The 18,145-nt window shown below is 42.5% G+C and overlaps 1 protein-coding gene across 1 annotated transcript in view; it reads right to left on the reverse strand.

The window, feature by feature from the left end:
- Positions 1–18,145, reverse strand: part of RPRD1B (regulation of nuclear pre-mRNA domain containing 1B) — a 50,742-nt gene that overhangs the window by 20,197 nt on the left and 12,400 nt on the right. The window contains exons 3-6 of the mRNA XM_049650815.1: positions 17,383–17,516; positions 10,007–10,116; positions 8,089–8,215; positions 1,681–1,856 (exon numbers count right to left, since the gene is read on the reverse strand). Of these exons, the coding sequence (XP_049506772.1) occupies positions 1,681–1,856; positions 8,089–8,215; positions 10,007–10,116; positions 17,383–17,516 (547 nt within the window). The remainder of the gene's footprint in view (positions 1–1,680; positions 1,857–8,088; positions 8,216–10,006; positions 10,117–17,382; positions 17,517–18,145) is intronic.

The following is an 18,145-nucleotide window of genomic DNA, read 5'->3' on the forward strand; positions in this document are numbered from 1 at the left end:
TTGCTCAAGTGGCTAAGAGACATGGTTTGAAAATAGAAAGAATCTTTGGTTCAGTGGTGGGACCCTCCTGTTCGGATTCTTAAGCAATGGAATCCCAATGCCCAGATGAGCAGAGAATTTGGGCTGGAAAGCTACGGAACAGACCCAAATCTCTGATCCATCTCTTTGCTTAATGGCCTGTTATGGCACCTCACAAAACACTGGTTCTACAGAAACCTGAATGATTCCCCCAAGAAACACAGGGAGCAAAGTGCAACTGTGAGGAAGGGAAACAAACAAAGAGTTAATCCACTCTACCAACCCAATCTCCTTCTCAAAGACTCTGTCCTCTATGGTAGCTTGCCACGTTCCACCCAACAACAGCTGCTCATGATAATCAATGTCTGACAGATCAGAGAAAGCCCTTAATGTGTCGCCAAGGGGCAGTTCAACAGATGGCATGGTGACTTACAACCAGAATCATTAATTACACTCTCTTATTAGTCCCGGGGCACAGTGCTGAAAATGCTTCTTCAGTGAAAGATGAGCATTTCAGATAAATGACCGTCTGGTACTGCCTGTGAAACTCCCTTTAGGATTTCTGGTCAGTGTCGATTTCTAAATCTAAGCCATACTATTTTCACAGCCGTTTCCCATCTTCTACTTCTAGGGTGGCTTTATGAAGCCCCCCCACCCCCGACCCCAACCCGCACCACTACCCATCTCTGATCCCATAATCACCACAAGTAAGGATATGGTCAAAAGTGCCCATCACTCATCACCTGCCTCAAGTCAGCAACTGTGTGAAAAGGCAAACATAATAATCTCAGCCACAGAACTAGCTCCGTTTCCCCTCCCTCTGTGCCAGAGAACATGTTTCTTGAGTGCTGGGGTGGGGAGAGGGGACTATCCCCTCCTTCCCTTATCTATTCTGGTATTTTTCTTACAATATGTGACTGCTTCTCCAACTCAAAACTGTCCTCACCCCTGAAACCACTGGCAGCTTGGGGCAAGCGAAGGTTCCCAAATGTCCATACTGCTGGCTGCATTATGCAAGTGCTGATGTTAAACCACCATGTACTGAATTAAGAAGCCAAACAAATTCGTGGTGAGGAACCAGTTCTAGAGCCTTCCCCAAGGGCATTCACGCTAATGTGAACTCAGGGTAGGAATCAGTTCCTTCTCCACAGTTTGAGAACTGGACTCCATAAACATTACTGTGAAACTGTAGAACTGATTGAAGACAGAGCTTAGAGGCAGACTTCTTATTGGCCTTAACCGTGGATATAAGTCAGAAATAAATCTCAATATAATCTAGACGACAGAAAATTCAAAGCATTTTCCAAATACCACCAAATGAACATGCTTGGGTTTTATTAACCACCTATTCTTTTTGTACCTCAATCTAGGTATATATTTTTTTAATGTGAATTCAAACTAAAGCAATATTAAGATCCTAAATGCTTTAAGACTTCATTGTTTGTTTCCTGCATTCCGGTTCGTTCCTTCTTGGACACATAAAATCGTGACTTCATTTTCAACTCGGTTCAAATAATTACACAATTATCTGACGGATATTCTCATCTCATAAATTTTTAAAAGACAAAAAAATGTGTTAATTAAAGCATAATAAAAATCTCCTAATGTGGACTATAGGCAGGGAAACTTGGAAAGTCTGGGTCCGCCTTGCAACGTACTCACTTCTAGTTTTTTCTCCTTTTCTGACAAAACGTCTTTCTGGTTCTGGGTGTACTCCACCAACATCCGAGCCAGCTGGCGCCGGTCTTCCAGTTCTGCCGCCAGACGCCCGTTATATTCTGCTAGTAACAGACATGCTTCATCTACTGTTTTTGAGAGACGTTCGGCTGCCTCTTTGTCTACATACAAATGAGACCAAAAAATAGAGACAATATAGAAATCACACAGGCATGATTGCAAACATTTCTGGGGAAGGTTAACAGTTTCTCTCAATGTACAGAGTCCAAAAATAAGCCAGAACCTGTAGACAAACAACGGACTGACTGACAGAGAAACCCAAAGGCACTCACTCCTAATAAGATAGGACATTTCTGAATTACCTGAAGTGAGGGTAATCTTACAAAGGATTTCTAAATGCCTATTCCTGCAAAAGCTCTATAAATAAACCAAGCAGAAAGAGATATCTAAGCTCATACGTGAAATAATTTTTCCTTGCCTCTGAGAATTTCCAAAGTGCTTTCATTCATATTATTTTGTTAAGTATTCTTCGCACATTCTTTTGAAATAAAGAAGCAAGCACTCGTTTCTTGGGTGTGGAAACTATGACCAAATAAAAGCTACAGGACAGGTTTGACACCAGGCGGTCAGCAGAGGAGCTGGGACTCAAAACCACGGCTCTAAAATGGACCTATAGGACTCTACCCCTTACACCGTGTAAGCCTTAAACCCGGGGATGAGCTCTTGTCTTCCATTCAGCAAAATACAGGGTCTGATAACAGACATTCTTTCAAATTCTTTAACTGCGACCCATGCTAAGAAACACACTTTATGCAAACGCAGAAAAAAGAAGTGTTTCATAAGACAATACTTATCCTTACTGTGTACAAAGTGTTCCATCTTCTTTCGTTTTTGTTTTTTTTTTTGGTCATTACCTACCAGACTGATGTACATCCCATTAACGAGTTGCAACTCATTATTCGTGAAAAAACCGGGAAGCAGCAAAGAAAGGGTATTCTTGGGAAAGAAGGTGAACAAGACTCAACATTAGGAAATGAGAAGAAGAAACGAAAGGATGATCTGTATTAGGAAACAATAGATATAATTAATTTCATGCGGGTGTGGTGAAACCGCAACTTTAATATGTGCATATCATTTAAGAAAGGCCGCTAGGGGTCAAAAGAGCGGATCAGTTCTTTGAACCAAGAACACTAGGGACACCAGCAGCTCTGTGGGACCAACTGGAAGGGGATTACAGGGATACTGGTATGCTGTTCCCTGTGAATACAGGTCATCAGAAGTGAGAGACCTCAGTATTCTGGGAGGCAATGGGATTTAAGGATTCCCAACAGAGTTTCTGTTTGGCACACAGGCTGTCTGACTTTTGGATGCCTTCTTAACATGAATGTCAGGAGGTGAACTGTTGAGAGATCCCAAATTCGGTCTGATGCCAAAGATGAGGAACTTCTACGCTCCTCAGGAGCAGGGAAACAAAAGGATGTTCTTGGTGAGGAAGAAAGAGTGAGCCAAAGAGAACACAAAGGAAAGAGACAATCTCAATCACAGAAAATTAAAGAAGATGGTGAAACTTATTCTTCAAGATCGGTGGTAAGGTCTGAGAACAAGCTGCCGGAGTGGTGAGGCTGATTTTACCTTTGTCTTCGCTTGACTGCATCTCTTTTCCCCCCAAATAGTTAATTCTTTAAAATGTTTTGAGCGCCCATGGCAAAAACGGCAAGGAAAACACTAATTTTAAGATTAAGAAAAGGTGGGGGGGGCACCTGGGTGGCTCGGTCAGTTAAGCCTCTGACTTCAGCTCAGGTCATGATCTTGCAGTTCGTGAGTTCGAGCCCCACATTGGGCTCTGTGCTGAGAGCTCGGAGCCTGAAGCCTACTTCAGATTCTGTGTCTCCTCTCTGCCCCTCCCCCACTTGCGTGCGCACGCACTCTCCCTCTCTCAAAAATAAACATTAAAAAAAAAAAAAAGATTACAAAAAAAAAATCAATTCTCACCCTCCAAGTTGTACCAAGGGAGAGAATTCCTTCACACAAATAATTACAATCCAGAAAAACAACCTGTGATTTTAGGAGTCGCAGAAAAAATGCAGTCAAAGCACAGCAGATAGACGCTTACTCCAGAGAACCTACCAACTGCGCCTATCCTCGCATGCTCTGCCCTCCCGGTTCTGCAGGCCAGTGGCTGTGTGCCTCTTTTGGCCGGCCCTCCACTTTGTGCACAGGCATCCTATTCCCTCTTGCTTACTCCAACGTTCTGTTTCTGCAACTGTCCCTCATGCTTCCCCAGACCTCTCGATTTCTTTACTCTTCCTCCGCAAGCAGTGCCACGAACGTACAGACATGCTGCTCTACCTTCTGGCCACGTGTTGCTTTCTAGCTACTGCCCCATCTCCCGGCTTCCCTTACAGAACTCTTCAGGAGAGCTGACCATATTCCTGGTACCCACCACCCTTTCTCCTACCAATGTCACTAAACCCACTCCGATCAGACTGCTATGCCCCAAACCTTCTAACAGATACGCGGCCTGCTATTATGTGCCCAACACCATTCTAGGCCCTCAGAGCAACAGGGAACAGGAAGGACAAAAACTCTCTGCTCCAAAGAGTTTACATTCTCAGGTAAGAAGAGAAACAATATGCTACATTTTGCATGTTTATCAACTGAAGGTAAGAATGCCAGAGAAAGAAAAGGCAGAGGAGAAAGCACGGAGCATTCAGAGGGAGGAGTGTAATTTTAAATGTACTGGTCAGGGTAGGGTTCACTGCGGTGGTACGTAAAGCAAGGCCTGGAAAAAGTGAGAGAACAAGCCATGTGACTATGTGGGAAAGATCATTTCAAGCAGAGAAAACAGCAAGTACAAAGGCCCTAGAACTGGAAAGTGCCTGGCAAGGAGCCTTTGCTCTGAGCAGAGGGAGACGTGATACAACTTCCATTCTAATAGATCACTCTGGCTACTCTGGTTATATTGAGCACAGAGTGACGGCTGGGGCGAGAAACAAGGAGGAAGCACGGACACCAAAGAGGAGACCGCGGCGGTGACCCAAGTGAAGATGGCGGTGACTCACACGGGCGGCAGCAGTGGAAGTGGTAACAATGTCAGATACTGGTTTTGGTCCTGGTCAATAGGGTTATGAGGGGCTCATTTACTGATATGGGCAAGACCATAAGAGAAGTGAATTCTGGAGAGAGGATGAGAAGTTTGGTTTGAGACAAGTCAAGTTTGAAATGCCTTTGGAGACACCTAGCTAGCAACACTAAGCAGAAGGCCAGATGTACGGATCTCAAGTTCAAGTGAGAGGCCAACACTAGACATGTAAATTAGGGAATTATTAGCCCAAAAATGGTTATTTAAGGCCACCGAATTGGATTAAGAGGGACAGTAAAACTAACTAGAGAAGAGGGCTAAGTACTCGACATGAAGAGGGAAAAGAGGCACAAAGAAACCCCCAACGGATACTGAAGAGCCACTGCTAGAGAGAGGCGAGGAAAGCGAGGATATGGAGCCCTACTTTCCTGCTGCTGCTGTAACAAATTGACCACAAACTCCCTGGCTTAAAATAACATAAATGTACTACCTTAATATTTACTATTAAGGGCCTCTTCTTCCATCTTCAAAATGCATCTCTCCAAAGACTGTTCCAGGGTCCTATCTCCTTCTTTGACTCTTGCCCTCCTGCCTCCTCCTTAGAAGGAGCCTGTGATTAGATTGGGTCTACTTGAATAATCCAGATTATCTCCCCACTTCAAGATTCTTAACTTCATCACATCTGTAAAGTCCCTTCTGCCACGTAAGAGTACATTCACAGATTCTGGGGATTAGGACATGGACAACAGGGTGGAGTCGGGGGTATCATTATTCTGTCTACTGCACCAAATGAGAAGAAATGACCAACTGGGCCAAAGGTTTATACTAAGATCAAGTTACGGTGACCACAGATAAAGATTGGGTAAAAATTCACCACTGAATTTAGCAACATGGAAGTCATCAACAACACTGATAAAAGCAGTTTCAGTAAAGTGTAGTCAGCAGAGAATGGGAAGAGGGGAAATGGTGGCAGATGAGTAAAGGCAATCTATTTAAGACGTTTTACTATAAAGAACAGAGAAATGTAGGAATATCTGGGTCAAGGAAAAAAGTCTCTTCCACGTGGGAAAAAAAGTACATGATTTTATGCCATAAAGAATGATCCAGTAGACGGAGAAAATGGAGAACTGTTGGAGCTACATCCTTGAGTAGTGAGAAGGAACAGGGCTAACAAACAAGTAGGGGGCTGGTTTAGAAAACAGCATCATCACCCACCGAAGTAGGAAGAAAAGTCAGCCTATGTGTGTTATTTGTTTTTCCCAGCCACACTCAGCTGTTCAGGTCCAGGAAAGGAACAGAGGAAAAGCTGGATTTCAGAATGGTGGTTATCAGGGGCTGAGGGAAGGAGGAAATGAGTTATTAAATGAGTATAAAGTTTCAGTTTTGCAAGATGAAGAGAGTTCTGGAAATCGGCTGTGCAATAGTGTGAATGTACTTATCAACACTTCTGAAGTGTACCCTTGAAAACGGTTAAGGTGGTAAATTTTGTTGGGTGTGTTTTACTGCGATAAAAATCAAAATAGGGGAGCCTGGGTGGCTCAGTCGGTTAAGTGTCCGACTCTTGACTTCAGCTCAGGTCACGATCTCACGGTTTGTGGGATCGAGCCCTGAGCATCTAGCTCTGCACTGACAGCATGGAGCCCGCTTGGGATTCTCCCCTGCTCGCTCTCTCTCTCTCTCAAAATAAATGAACGTTAAAAAAAAATCAAAACTAATTTTTTATTAATTTAAAAAAGCTATGAGACATGAGACCTTTAGGTCAGTGAAAACAGATAAATAAAATCACATACATTGCTAGCTTTATGTTAAGCTGCTCCCAATTTTTACAGACTTTGATTCTGATAGTACGAATAAATGAGTTGATCCTTATAGTAACAATAAAAGTTGAATTTAACCAGGAGAAAAGCTGGGGTCTGCCAGAAGACCACAGGCAAGAGGACAAAGAAAAACAGGGATTGAGGGTGTACGTAAGGGAGTGATTACAAAGACTCCATGCTAAGTGAAGAGAATAAGGGCACAGAGAAGTGGAAGCTGGCAAAAGGCAGAAGGAGCAGTAGACCGTTCAATCTAGTAGAGGGTCCAACTGCTGGAGATGGGGAAGTGGAAGCGCGAGCCGAGACGCGGCTTGTGGCATTCAGACGGCCTCCATGTTGTGTCCTCCAACTAAGCAGCCTCCTAGCCTCAAGGCCTCTCCTTGGACTATACTCTCTGCTTGGGTGGCACTTCCTCCCCTCAGAGAGCCTCACGGCTTGATTCCTAATCTTGGGGGTCCTCTGATCAAAGGTCATCTCATCAAAAAGGCTTTCCCTGACCCCCTTTAAAATACAGGTGTGGCTCGGGAGATACTGCAGGTTTAGTTCCAGACCGCTGCAATAAAGCAAGTATCACAATAAAGTGAGTCAAGTGAATTTTTTGGTTTCCCAACGCATGCAAACGTTACATTTACACTACGCTGTTCCCCCCAAGTGTGCAATAGCATTATGTTAAAAAAAAATGCACACATCATAATCAAAAAATACTTGTTGCCAAAAAATGCTATCACCTGAACTTTCAGTGAGTCCTACTCACTGATCACAGATCATAACAAATATAATGAAAAAGTCTGACATACTGCAAGAATTACCAAAAGGGGACACGGAGACATGAAGTGAGCAAATGCCATGGGGAAAACGGCACCAATAGACTTCTTGAAGGCACCTACTCTCTCAAAGCCTCAATTTCCTCTGACGCAATATGGGGATATTCAGTGACCTCAAAAGGTTATCACCAAGAGTAAAAAAAGTATCTGGCACAGAGCATACTCTATAAACATCAGTTCATGCTTCACTCCTTCCTTTCAATTCTCCATGCATAAAGCGTTACTTGTCCCTCCCTATTGAAACGGGGGTGATCATCGTGAGGGCAAAATGACATGACTGACAATACACACCCAGCATTCCTGGCATTAAAGGCACTACCATCCACGGGGTGTGTCAGTGTGTACAAATCACACAGCACTCAACCGTAATTTTTTTTAGTAAGAGGATCATGAGTTTAATACCTTCTCTCCTGGCCCCCACATCACACACACAATCTGCCCTGTGTTTTCAACAGACCTGACTTAGGAGTGCTGCGGGTAGTGGCAGGCCTGCATTTCTGCATAGTTCCTAGAATCACTATTAAAGCTTGGACTATTTCAACAGCTTTGCTGTTTTGCAAAACTCAAACCGCACAGACGTCTGTTATCTCCAAACATAAGCATGTCCTAGGGCTTGATGCCTCAGAGATATGTCCCTCTTCCCTCACCTTTCACCCCAACTCTACCCTCTCACCTGTTATTTTTTCCAAGAGAGAAACATCTTGCACTTCTTGGGGCAAAGAAGCAATTTTCTGCCGGACAGTAGCATCCCCCGATGCAGCATTCTCCAGGTCCTGCAAAGCTTTGATTAGTTCCTCGGTCTGTACAATGAAAACACAAACAACGCTGTCCATTAAGATGTAGGAGACTTAAAGAAAATTAGCTAGAAATAAATGAGGTGGAGGCCAATTCTAAAAATAATCATTCCTGACATTTAAAAAAACTTTGTTCTTAGTACCAGAGCCTATACTGAGGTCAATGACATGGAGTCTAAGAGAATGTACAAAGTTAATTTTTCTAAGTCAATGACAGAACATAAAGAAATTCTACATAATTCTGAAAAAAACAAAAACAAAAAAACCGCCACAACTTTTTAAAAGAGCATGGTTTCGGCAACTGAAAAAAAATGGAGTCTGGTTCATACTGCTAGGTTTCAATGTTCATTTATTTATTTTTGAGACAGAGAGTGTGAGTGGGGGAGGGGCAGAGAGCGAGGGAGACAGAGAATCTGAAGCAGGCTCTGAGCTCAGGGCTCCAACTCACAAGTTGCAAGACTGTGACCTGAGCTGAAACTAAGAGTCAGAAGCTTAACCGGCCGGGCCACCCAGGCACCCCCTTACTGCTTAGTTTCAAATAATGTATGATTTCTAATACAGAACGGTCTTGGTCGCCAGTACAGAACAAAGGCATACACACCAGATGTTGAACAATTGTGCGATGACTGATTAAATGAAATGACACCGCCGACTTCGATTCTTCCTTGGATTTGCTTTACAAAATAAATGTCACAAAGATGACAGTTTCGATTTTGGCAGCCACTCCCAAAATTAAATGTGTCAAACTCATTAATTACAAACAAAGGGGAAAAAGACACAGAAAAGAGCAAACCAAGAATGCATACTCTGTGTATCAAAAAAGAGGTTTTTAAATCATCAGAAAACAACGAACACCAACAGGTTAGCCAGTCCATAAAGACCCAGGAGACAAACTGACAATGCAGACGGTAGTCAAGTTATCCTACAAGTTGATAATTCAGGCTGTCCTTCTGGAAGTTTTTAAATGGAAAGATATGTAACGCTGTTTTCACTTAACCCACCATCTAAGTCAACATTTTAACATAACACAAATCAGACATGCTTCCTATTTACATGGGTCTTGGCCAGACCCATGTATAATAAAGTAAAGCTGTTTTAGGCAAAATGAGAGGCCATGTAACTCAGTCAAGAGCATAGTCTCTGAGGTCAGTCAGACCCAGATTCAAATTAAGACACTGGGCAAGTTATTTAATCTGTCTCTTTGAGCCTCACTTTCTTTGACAGTAAGTAAAGTAAGTAAGTAAGTAAGTAAGTAAATAAACAGCAAAAATTAAAACCACACAGAGTTCATGAGCTAATTTATATGGAGGGCTAAACAGCAGATATATAATTAAAAATTCAACGGCCTGTTTTAATATTTAAATAGGTTATATTGTAGCAAATTTGCTATTGCTGCACAGACTGTCCTAGAAACTAATGAGTTATTTACTTATTAAAAAAATAACCATGCTGTTGGAGAAAAGCCATGGCAGAGGACAGTCAAATGTCTTTGTAGCATTATCTACCCTTTCACAAAAATCTACTTTTTAAGAATACTGTCAATTCCTAGGAGTGAAAAAAAGCCAAGTCCAAATACTCTATAAGACATAAACCCATCCAGGCTCATGGCATGCGAAGACAAAGGCAAGCCTGCTATCTGCCAAGTTTCCCTGGGTGGATCTTGCACCCAGAGCCCCCGGAACTGCCCTCTGGTGATTTTGTACCATTGGTCCCTAGCGCCACCTTGTGGCCATAATCTTCAACTAGAAGTCATGCCACAAAGCCGCTCTGCCCCACTCTCTGGGAGTCCAGACATACCAAGAGGGGTCCTGCAGAAGGATCTTGGGGAGAGTAGCTTCCAGGGTAGTCGTCATCCTCCTCCTCTTGGATCTGCTGAAAAGTTCGCTTCAGGGATTTCTTCTCTTCTGCTGTTAGAGGAAAGAAATAGGGCACAAACTTGGGTCACGACAGCCCGTGTAGGTAAGAGTCAAATGCTATGCACAATGGGCCACATGCAAAAAAAAGGGCAAAAGGGGGTGTACATTTCCAAAGATAGCTTAACGTTAACCTATACGCTAGTTATTTTAAATTGGTGGTAGTTCCCTACATTACTGAAGAGTCAAAAATGGTCTTAGGTCTGTCATCTCACATTGACTCACTGAAGAAAATACTACCGAAAACATGCGTCTAAAAACGAGACTTCCCCAACTAACACATTTCATTAAAAAGCTTGTTTCTTAAAAATAAAAGTTAACAAGAGAAGTGAAGTGGCAAGAAACCCATGAGACAATATAACAAAGCCAGCCAATATACGGGAGGGTTTGTAGAGAATATACTGCATATTAAATGGAACACTATATACTTCCCAGGAGGACTTCAGAAAATAAAAACAGGCATTCCCCACTTTTCTAAAGCTTGCTTTTATGAAAGACCTACAGTAACAGCATCCGTTTTCACTAACCAAAACCAATTCAGAGAGGATATTTGCTTTCGCAAAGAAAGGCAAAAAGTGAATAGTGGTCAGCATTTGTTTTGAAGGGAGCATTGACAGAGGTGGTGTGCACCCCAAGCAGCCAGAGGGGCCCGCCAAGTTCATTCCAGAAACTACACTCAGAATTTCAACATAAAGCCACCAGAGCTTTGAGCTGTATCTGTGAGCATCTGTGCTTCATCTCGATTTATTTTGTGCATCTGTTAGCAAGATGTGGCCTAAGGTATCAGAAAAGCCTAAGAGAGGTTATTTTTAGAGTTTGGGAATGCTCAAAACTTTTTCCATATAAATTAACGGTAACTGCTTCTTCACTTTATTCCAACTTGGCTTAGGAAAGGTTTCATAGATACGGTCTACTTTCGACAGCAGGAGAAGCCTGTAGTAGAGAGAAACCAACCAATAAAATTGTGTCAGCAACTCTAAACACCCACGCTATGATAAGCATGACCATTTCAAAACTCTTTCCTTTTGCATCAAACTGGACAATACAAAATAAATGCCAAACATCTGTGGGACACAAGTCTAAATGACACGTTCAGGCTTGGAAAGCAAAGAAACAATGGTACACCTAACGTGTGCCAGGCGCTGCAACAGCTTCTGTACATTTAGTCCTTCCAGCAACCCTAAGATGTAGTCTCTCCATCTTGCAGGTGAGAAAATGGAGGCCCAGAGAGGTTAAATAACTCATGTAAAGGTATGTACGACTTTCAAAAATCTGTGCTCTTTCCACTGCAGTCAAATTCCTTAGCAGCACACAATCACTCTCTCATCTGTCAAATGACAGGTCGCCATGCACCTGCCTTAGAACTCTGTGAGTTATAAACAGAATAACGTACACTTCTTGCCTAATCAAACACTTTCTCCTGGAAAGAAGGATGTAGTTCCTGTTTCTACCTTACACATTAACTCACCAAACTATGCTTGATGTGAAAGCCAAGTCAGTATCACGGGTTCTATTTTTTGTTAATGCTTTGCTCCTCTGTTCTACTAAATATCTGCAACACAAGCAGGCCTCACTTTGCATGATTCTATTATGCATGGATTTGCTACCACAGTTTAAATAACACCAGTCCCCCAACGACACAGTCCAAATTTCAGTTACTGTGGCATATTAACTCTGAGTAATTACATAAAGAAGAACTTCACTAACTTCAGTCCACAAATCACTGCATAAATAATACAAATGCGTCATGATTGGTGACCACATCACTTCTTCCAAGGTCAGTGGCTGGTCACTGCACAGCTGTTCTTTCAGTTCACACACCACCAGCAAAGTGTTTAGCTGTGTTGTCCCCCAGTGATCAAATGCACATGGCATTTTATAAAAATGATTAGTCAAAACAGGGAACTGGCTGAAAATGACAAAGATGAAAGAGCAGCCCAGAAACTAAAACTAAAGCTCATGACGGAAGCGAGTGGAACGTCACGAGAGCTGGAGAAGACGTAGCTGGCGGAGGGGACACTGGTGTTGCCACACCCTTCCAGAAACTCTAGGTCCGCAGCCAGAGTCACCTGGGGAAAGGCAGCTTGTCCACAGAAATGAAGAAAGCGGTTGTGATGAAAAGGATGATCGTGTCCCAGAGGAAGCAACGCTAACGACACTTCACGCTTCGGGAACTCTCCAACTTATCTCACGACACGGCAGGCACAAAAGGCTAAGCTGCCGGAAGCTGACCCAAACTTCTAGGACACTTACTCCGTACCACAGATGACACAGGAAGGCAAGCTCTGCACAAACCCCTCTTGTTAAGCTCATTACAAAGAAGTAAAACACTTTAATTCTCAATGTTTCTAACGTTTTATGTGACAGCATGCTAGGCAACCATGACTGTTACTATCTTTTCTGTTTCCCTATAGATTTGTAATGAACAGTGAGTTTTCAATTCTCTGACAAAGAATTCTTAACAGTCATAGAACGATCATAATTTTTCCCATTAAGATCATTTTTGCATGGTTTCAGCTCACGTGGTCATTTTTATAGTCCTGCACTATGCAAAATAAGGACAGCTATATTTGTAGAATAATCTAATGGTATACGATTTGCATATGAAGTATCTAACAGTACTAAGCACACACTAGCTGCTAATTAATATGCAGCGTAGAGTATGACCCAAGTAGACACTTGGCCCCCACAGCATCAAAGAGGCCCCTGAGTCAGGAGTCACCAATAAAAAATAAGCACATGAGCAAAACAATTTTTTAAATATTTTTTGGTTCACTTCCAAGCACCTAGAACAGTGCTCGATTAAATAATTGTTAAATACGCTAAGAACGGTAGAAAAATTACAAAACTTGAATCTTTCAGTTTTCAAACTTCCATACAGAAGTTATTATATATAAAAGCCACACACCATTTAGTATCTCCGGACATTCAGAATCACTGAATTTGGGCACTGGAAAGCCTTAGATAGATCTATGTCTTTGCTTTCAACCCACCTCGTTTGGGCCCTGTGGCCAAAGTCACCTGCCTCCGAAACTGGAGTGCTTTCTACCACTTCATGCTGCCACTCGCTCATGGCATTACAAGACTGAAATCAAACTAATGAAAATCACAGGCCCATTTCTGTCCTTTGTCCTCCCGGTGGAAGAGGGTGTAATAAGAAAAAACCACGTCATCCTACTTCAGTTCTCTCCTCTTTCCACTTGGAGGACCTATTGGAAATGCATTATCATGACTTCCTCCCTAAGCCTCCTCCTTTCCTGAGCTACCTACCTACTCACACTATGAACACTTCCACTGGCCCCATCTTCCAAGTACATCACCTTGGAGACCACCAAGATCTCTCCCGAAGCTCTAACTTCCAGCAGAGTCTATGCTTCTGAGAGGTACCTTACAGATCTCTCCTGTCTGTTCCTTCCCATTGCCTCTTATCAGTAATGTGGCCTTCTCCATGCCTGGTCCAGACCACTGTCCCAACTGGTCTCCCTGCATCTAGTCACTCCTTTTTTCAACTCAGACTATACTCTTATGAAATGAAATCACCCACTGCACCTCTCTCTCTGCTCAAAACCCTGTAATGGCCTCTAACGATGTGACAGTAATCAATGCCTACTAGTGGTAACCGCACGAACCATCATCTCCCTCTACGTCCACAGCACTTGGCCCCTGCTACTTTGAATGGCCACTGGCAGGCACGGGCCTTATCTCTCTGATAGAAACATTAAGCATCTTATTTCTTTACATTCCTATAATACCTAGGAAAGTGTCAACAGACCCAAGCTGGAAACCTCTTGAAAGCAGAGGCGGCACAGAGCTTGGAAGATGTTAGTGCTGTGCCAGAAATGACTATATTGCTTCCATTTACACTAACAGGACAGCCTGCTCTGGTAACTCTGCCCTGATTCATCTGTACAAAGACAGCAGTTACGACGCCTGGGATTCTCAAGCCAGCCAGGCAGCTATTAAAAACAGCCTAGGAAATCTGTCAGTCAACAACATACCCTCCCACTATCAATTCAGCTTCCGACCACAGTATTTACACTTCACTTTGGACTTATTCAACCACTCTGTTGCAGGCAGGGCAAACACTACGGATGGCTCCAATCTGCCTGTCCTCATATCGTATACCGTCTATTCTATTCTATTCTCCAACCTGTCCCTGTGTCTCTAGGGGCCTTGTACTTGGCTAACATTCAAGTAATCCTGGTTACCTAAGCATTTATAATGTGTCTCTTGGAGACCTGACTGTGATAGAATTTCACACACTATAGCAGACTATGAAACTAATTTTAAGGCAAAAAGCCTGAAAGCCCCCAAATCATTTTACGAAATGCAGTCATCTACCTGTAAAGCTAGGTCTTCCAGACAATCCACCTGAAATTTTCTGGGATTAAAAAACAAGCAGAAAAAACCCCAAACCCACAGATCTTATGTTACTTTTAGAATGAAAAAGAATCAGGAAATATTGTTTACAACAGCTCCCTCATTCTTTGTTCTCTCCCTGCAAAATAAAGGCAACTTTTAAAAGAAGCATATCAAACTTTACTCACAGAAAGATCCAAAGCAAAGGTCTGCTGCTGGAGGTACCATCCTGAAAGCACTCATCAGTACCGTCTAATCGAACTAAGTGCCCAGGTCCAGACCTGAACACCTGGGGACGCTGGGCCTGGAGCTCGTGCTCTTAACCACTATGCCTTCTGGTCTTGCACAAAATCTGGGGGACTGAAAATACTAAGCCTCTTCCTGTGTTTGCCACTGGCTCATACTGAGAAACTTAGAACATTAGATATTAAAACCTCAATCAAATAAAAGTCATATCGCCACTTTGTTAATAACATCTCACCTCCGTTATCTCAAATAACCCTCACAACAACACTATGGGGTATTAATACTAACAGACACATGGTACAGTGAAGAACCCAAAGCTCAAGAAGTCAAATGCTACGCACCAGGTCACAGAGGTCGGAAGTAACAGAGCTGGGATCCATACTCTGGAAGTCTGGTTTCAAATCCTTGCTCTGAAGAGCTAAATTAACTATATTAAGGTCCAGGAAAGTTGGGTGACGTACTCATAATAAACTCATATCCTAATTTAAGTCTACTGAATCCATGTGTTTTAAGAAAACAGGCTTTAAAGTCGTATAGACCTAAACATGAATTTTCCACTTACCAACTTCTTTTCTAAATCCTTCTACAACCGTAGGATACTGTGTGATTCACGTGTGACTTAAGTAAATGAAATTCCACGTAGTCGAGCGACAGCTTGAGTATTCCCACGAACAGAGAGACAACTTTAGAACACCTGGGGAGACGGGTATATAAACCCAAGAAACTTCCAGTTCTAAAACAAAATTCCTAAGCTCTAAACTCTAGAATTGTCTCCAGACAAAGAAATATCATGAATCAAAGCTGAAAATACAAAAGGACAATTTGAATTCTGAAATAAACTTCTGGAGGACTTATCAATATTTTGAAAGGACTGAGGTAAAATATTTTGGTAACTCAGGTCCAAAGACAACACAAGACCTAACACATATGTTGGAACCTTTAGCTGTGTGCTTCCATGTTTATAGCACAGAGAAAGAGAAATTACCTTCAGATCACCACTGTCCTCCACACAGAGTACTGCTTCGACCGCTGTTAACGTCTAGATGCTCAAAGAAATCAGAGACCCAAAGGAGCTGTTTTCAAATGTACCACTACCATAAACTCGCCAATTCGCCTGGCTGCTCCCTGAGCGCAAACCTATTTCTCGCTCCTCTGCTCAGTCCTACAGCATCTAGCATAGACGTTTACTCAAAGCACACGTCTGGCAAACGCTTGTTGAATTGGAACTCAACTCTTAGTTTCCAACGTTGTCTCGCAGAGCTCTCCTCCTTGCCCAAAGGTGTTCTAAAAACTCAGCACTGCTTACCAAGGAAATTTAAGAGTAAAGAATGCTGAGTAATTCCCCAACGCTGTGCAGAACACCTCCAAAAGACACGATACAAACACTACCAGAATCCAAAGTAGGAAATACCCTACTTTTCAGAAGCTTCCACCAGAGTGACCTCAAAATTGTTTTCCATCACCTTTAAGTAAAACGACGACGACCTGCAGTCTGAAAGCACTTATGTCATTCTCACAAAGCCTCTAACTTGGTAGTTTTACAGGAAAGTTGTTCTACCTTGAAATGCATAGAAACTCAGACCTGGGAGAGATCATAAAAGGTATACAATAAAGGGGGGCTGAATGAATGATATTGACACGTCAACTAACCACGGTTAAAGGCCACAGCAGAGGCATGTACAAAGTACCAGAGGAACATGGAGGGAATGGTTACATGTGCCCAGACAAGGTAGGGAAGATGTCAAAATGAGAATAGCATTCTTGAAGAATGAGTTCACCACACAGTGAAAGGGACAGAGGACATTTCAGGCAGAGGTAACACCGGACGCAAAGGAAGAGGTACCAAGAGAACATCCAGAAGGGAAATGGGTATGGCCAAAGACTATGGTGTGTGTGAGGCAATGGCAGCAGAATCTGGGAAAGTAAACTAATTTTAGACTATAAAGGGTCCTAAGTATTATGTTAGCCCTTAGACTTATTCGTCCAGGCGATGAGTTCATGTACAGTCAGCTCAGGTCTGTAGCCCAGAAACATGTCGTGCCATTTCAAAGTAAACCGCAACTAACCATGAACCCAAGAACCACATAATGTTTGATCTTACTCCTCTTTAACGTAAGCTCTTAAGAGTGTGTGAGGTTCACACACTTATGTGTACACACTTCTGGAGGGTATCCTGGGTTCAGTGAAGACCAAAGTCAACTGTAGGCTGCAAACTGACAAACATCAAAAGTATGTTTCCAAACCACACCAATATTTAATGAAGCCAAGTTCTGAGAGGGCCAAGGGACATATCAGACCCTGTAGGGGTCAGTGGCAGGGCTAGGACAAAACTTCAGTCCGGGGAGTTTCCTAGTTCCCCACAACTAAACAGCATTGTTTTCCTTTCCCTTGTGCAAGGAAAAGTCTCTGCAAGGCAGGAGAGAGCCAAGGAGGATACACGGCAAAGTTAAGGGTGTGAGATGATGAATAGCATGAATACTAGAACCAGGCTTACACGCTGCAAGCACTACATAAATTCTCACCATCATTTATGAGCATCTCTCTGAAGAATCATACAATCGCTGGTGGTTCACAGCAACCCCCACTGCAGCTTTTCATATGTGATTCGAAAGTAGGCAAAGACCAAGAGCTGTAAACATGTGGTGATGTTTCTACCTTTGGGGGGAGGGCTCTTGGAGTCCTCCATAGACAGCTTCAGCTGCTGTATGAACTCGCCGCCATACACACTTCTTTCTTGCCAGATGTTCAGCAATCTTTCTAAAGGTTTTTTACAGCCTTCATCTGCCTCTCTGCCCAGAAAAGATGAAAAGATATATATAAGCTTAAGATGTTTTGCTTTTATTAGGACAGATCTACTTTAAAAACAACAAAAACTGACTAAATGATTGGCATATTTAAAAACAGAAGGACGAGTGAGATACATATCGTGATGAACAGATACCCAAAATTTGACCAGAACTACATTCTTCCTTGGTGCACAGAAAAGACAGAGGGATTATGTTATAGAAGTAATCTGTGTCCTTGATCTCCTTTTAAAGATGGGGTAAATAGGGCAACAAGCCAATAGCGGGTTTTTACAGACAATTATCAAAAATTGATCATTTCAATTGTGACCACTTGCTTTTCAGGAAGATATTAATAGAAACGTAGTGCCAGACATTCTGCTGGAAAACAAACCTAAAGGGTCAAAACCTTAAAGGATAGAGAAAAAATGATTTAAAAAAATAAAACATTTACAATGGGGAATAAATTCGCCACCACTCATCAAAGCTAACACAGCAACACCTCTATACGTATAAATAGAATCATACACACGTATATGCCAAGACCGATCTCCACTTAAATGAACTACTGCATACTTATTTTAATTCTGGGTCAGGTCATAGTCCTCATTCACACAAAGGTGTCTAATGGATAA

This window comes from Panthera uncia, assembly GCF_023721935.1.
Source record: "Panthera uncia isolate 11264 chromosome A3 unlocalized genomic scaffold, Puncia_PCG_1.0 HiC_scaffold_11, whole genome shotgun sequence".
Lineage (NCBI taxonomy): Eukaryota > Metazoa > Chordata > Mammalia > Carnivora > Felidae > Panthera > Panthera uncia.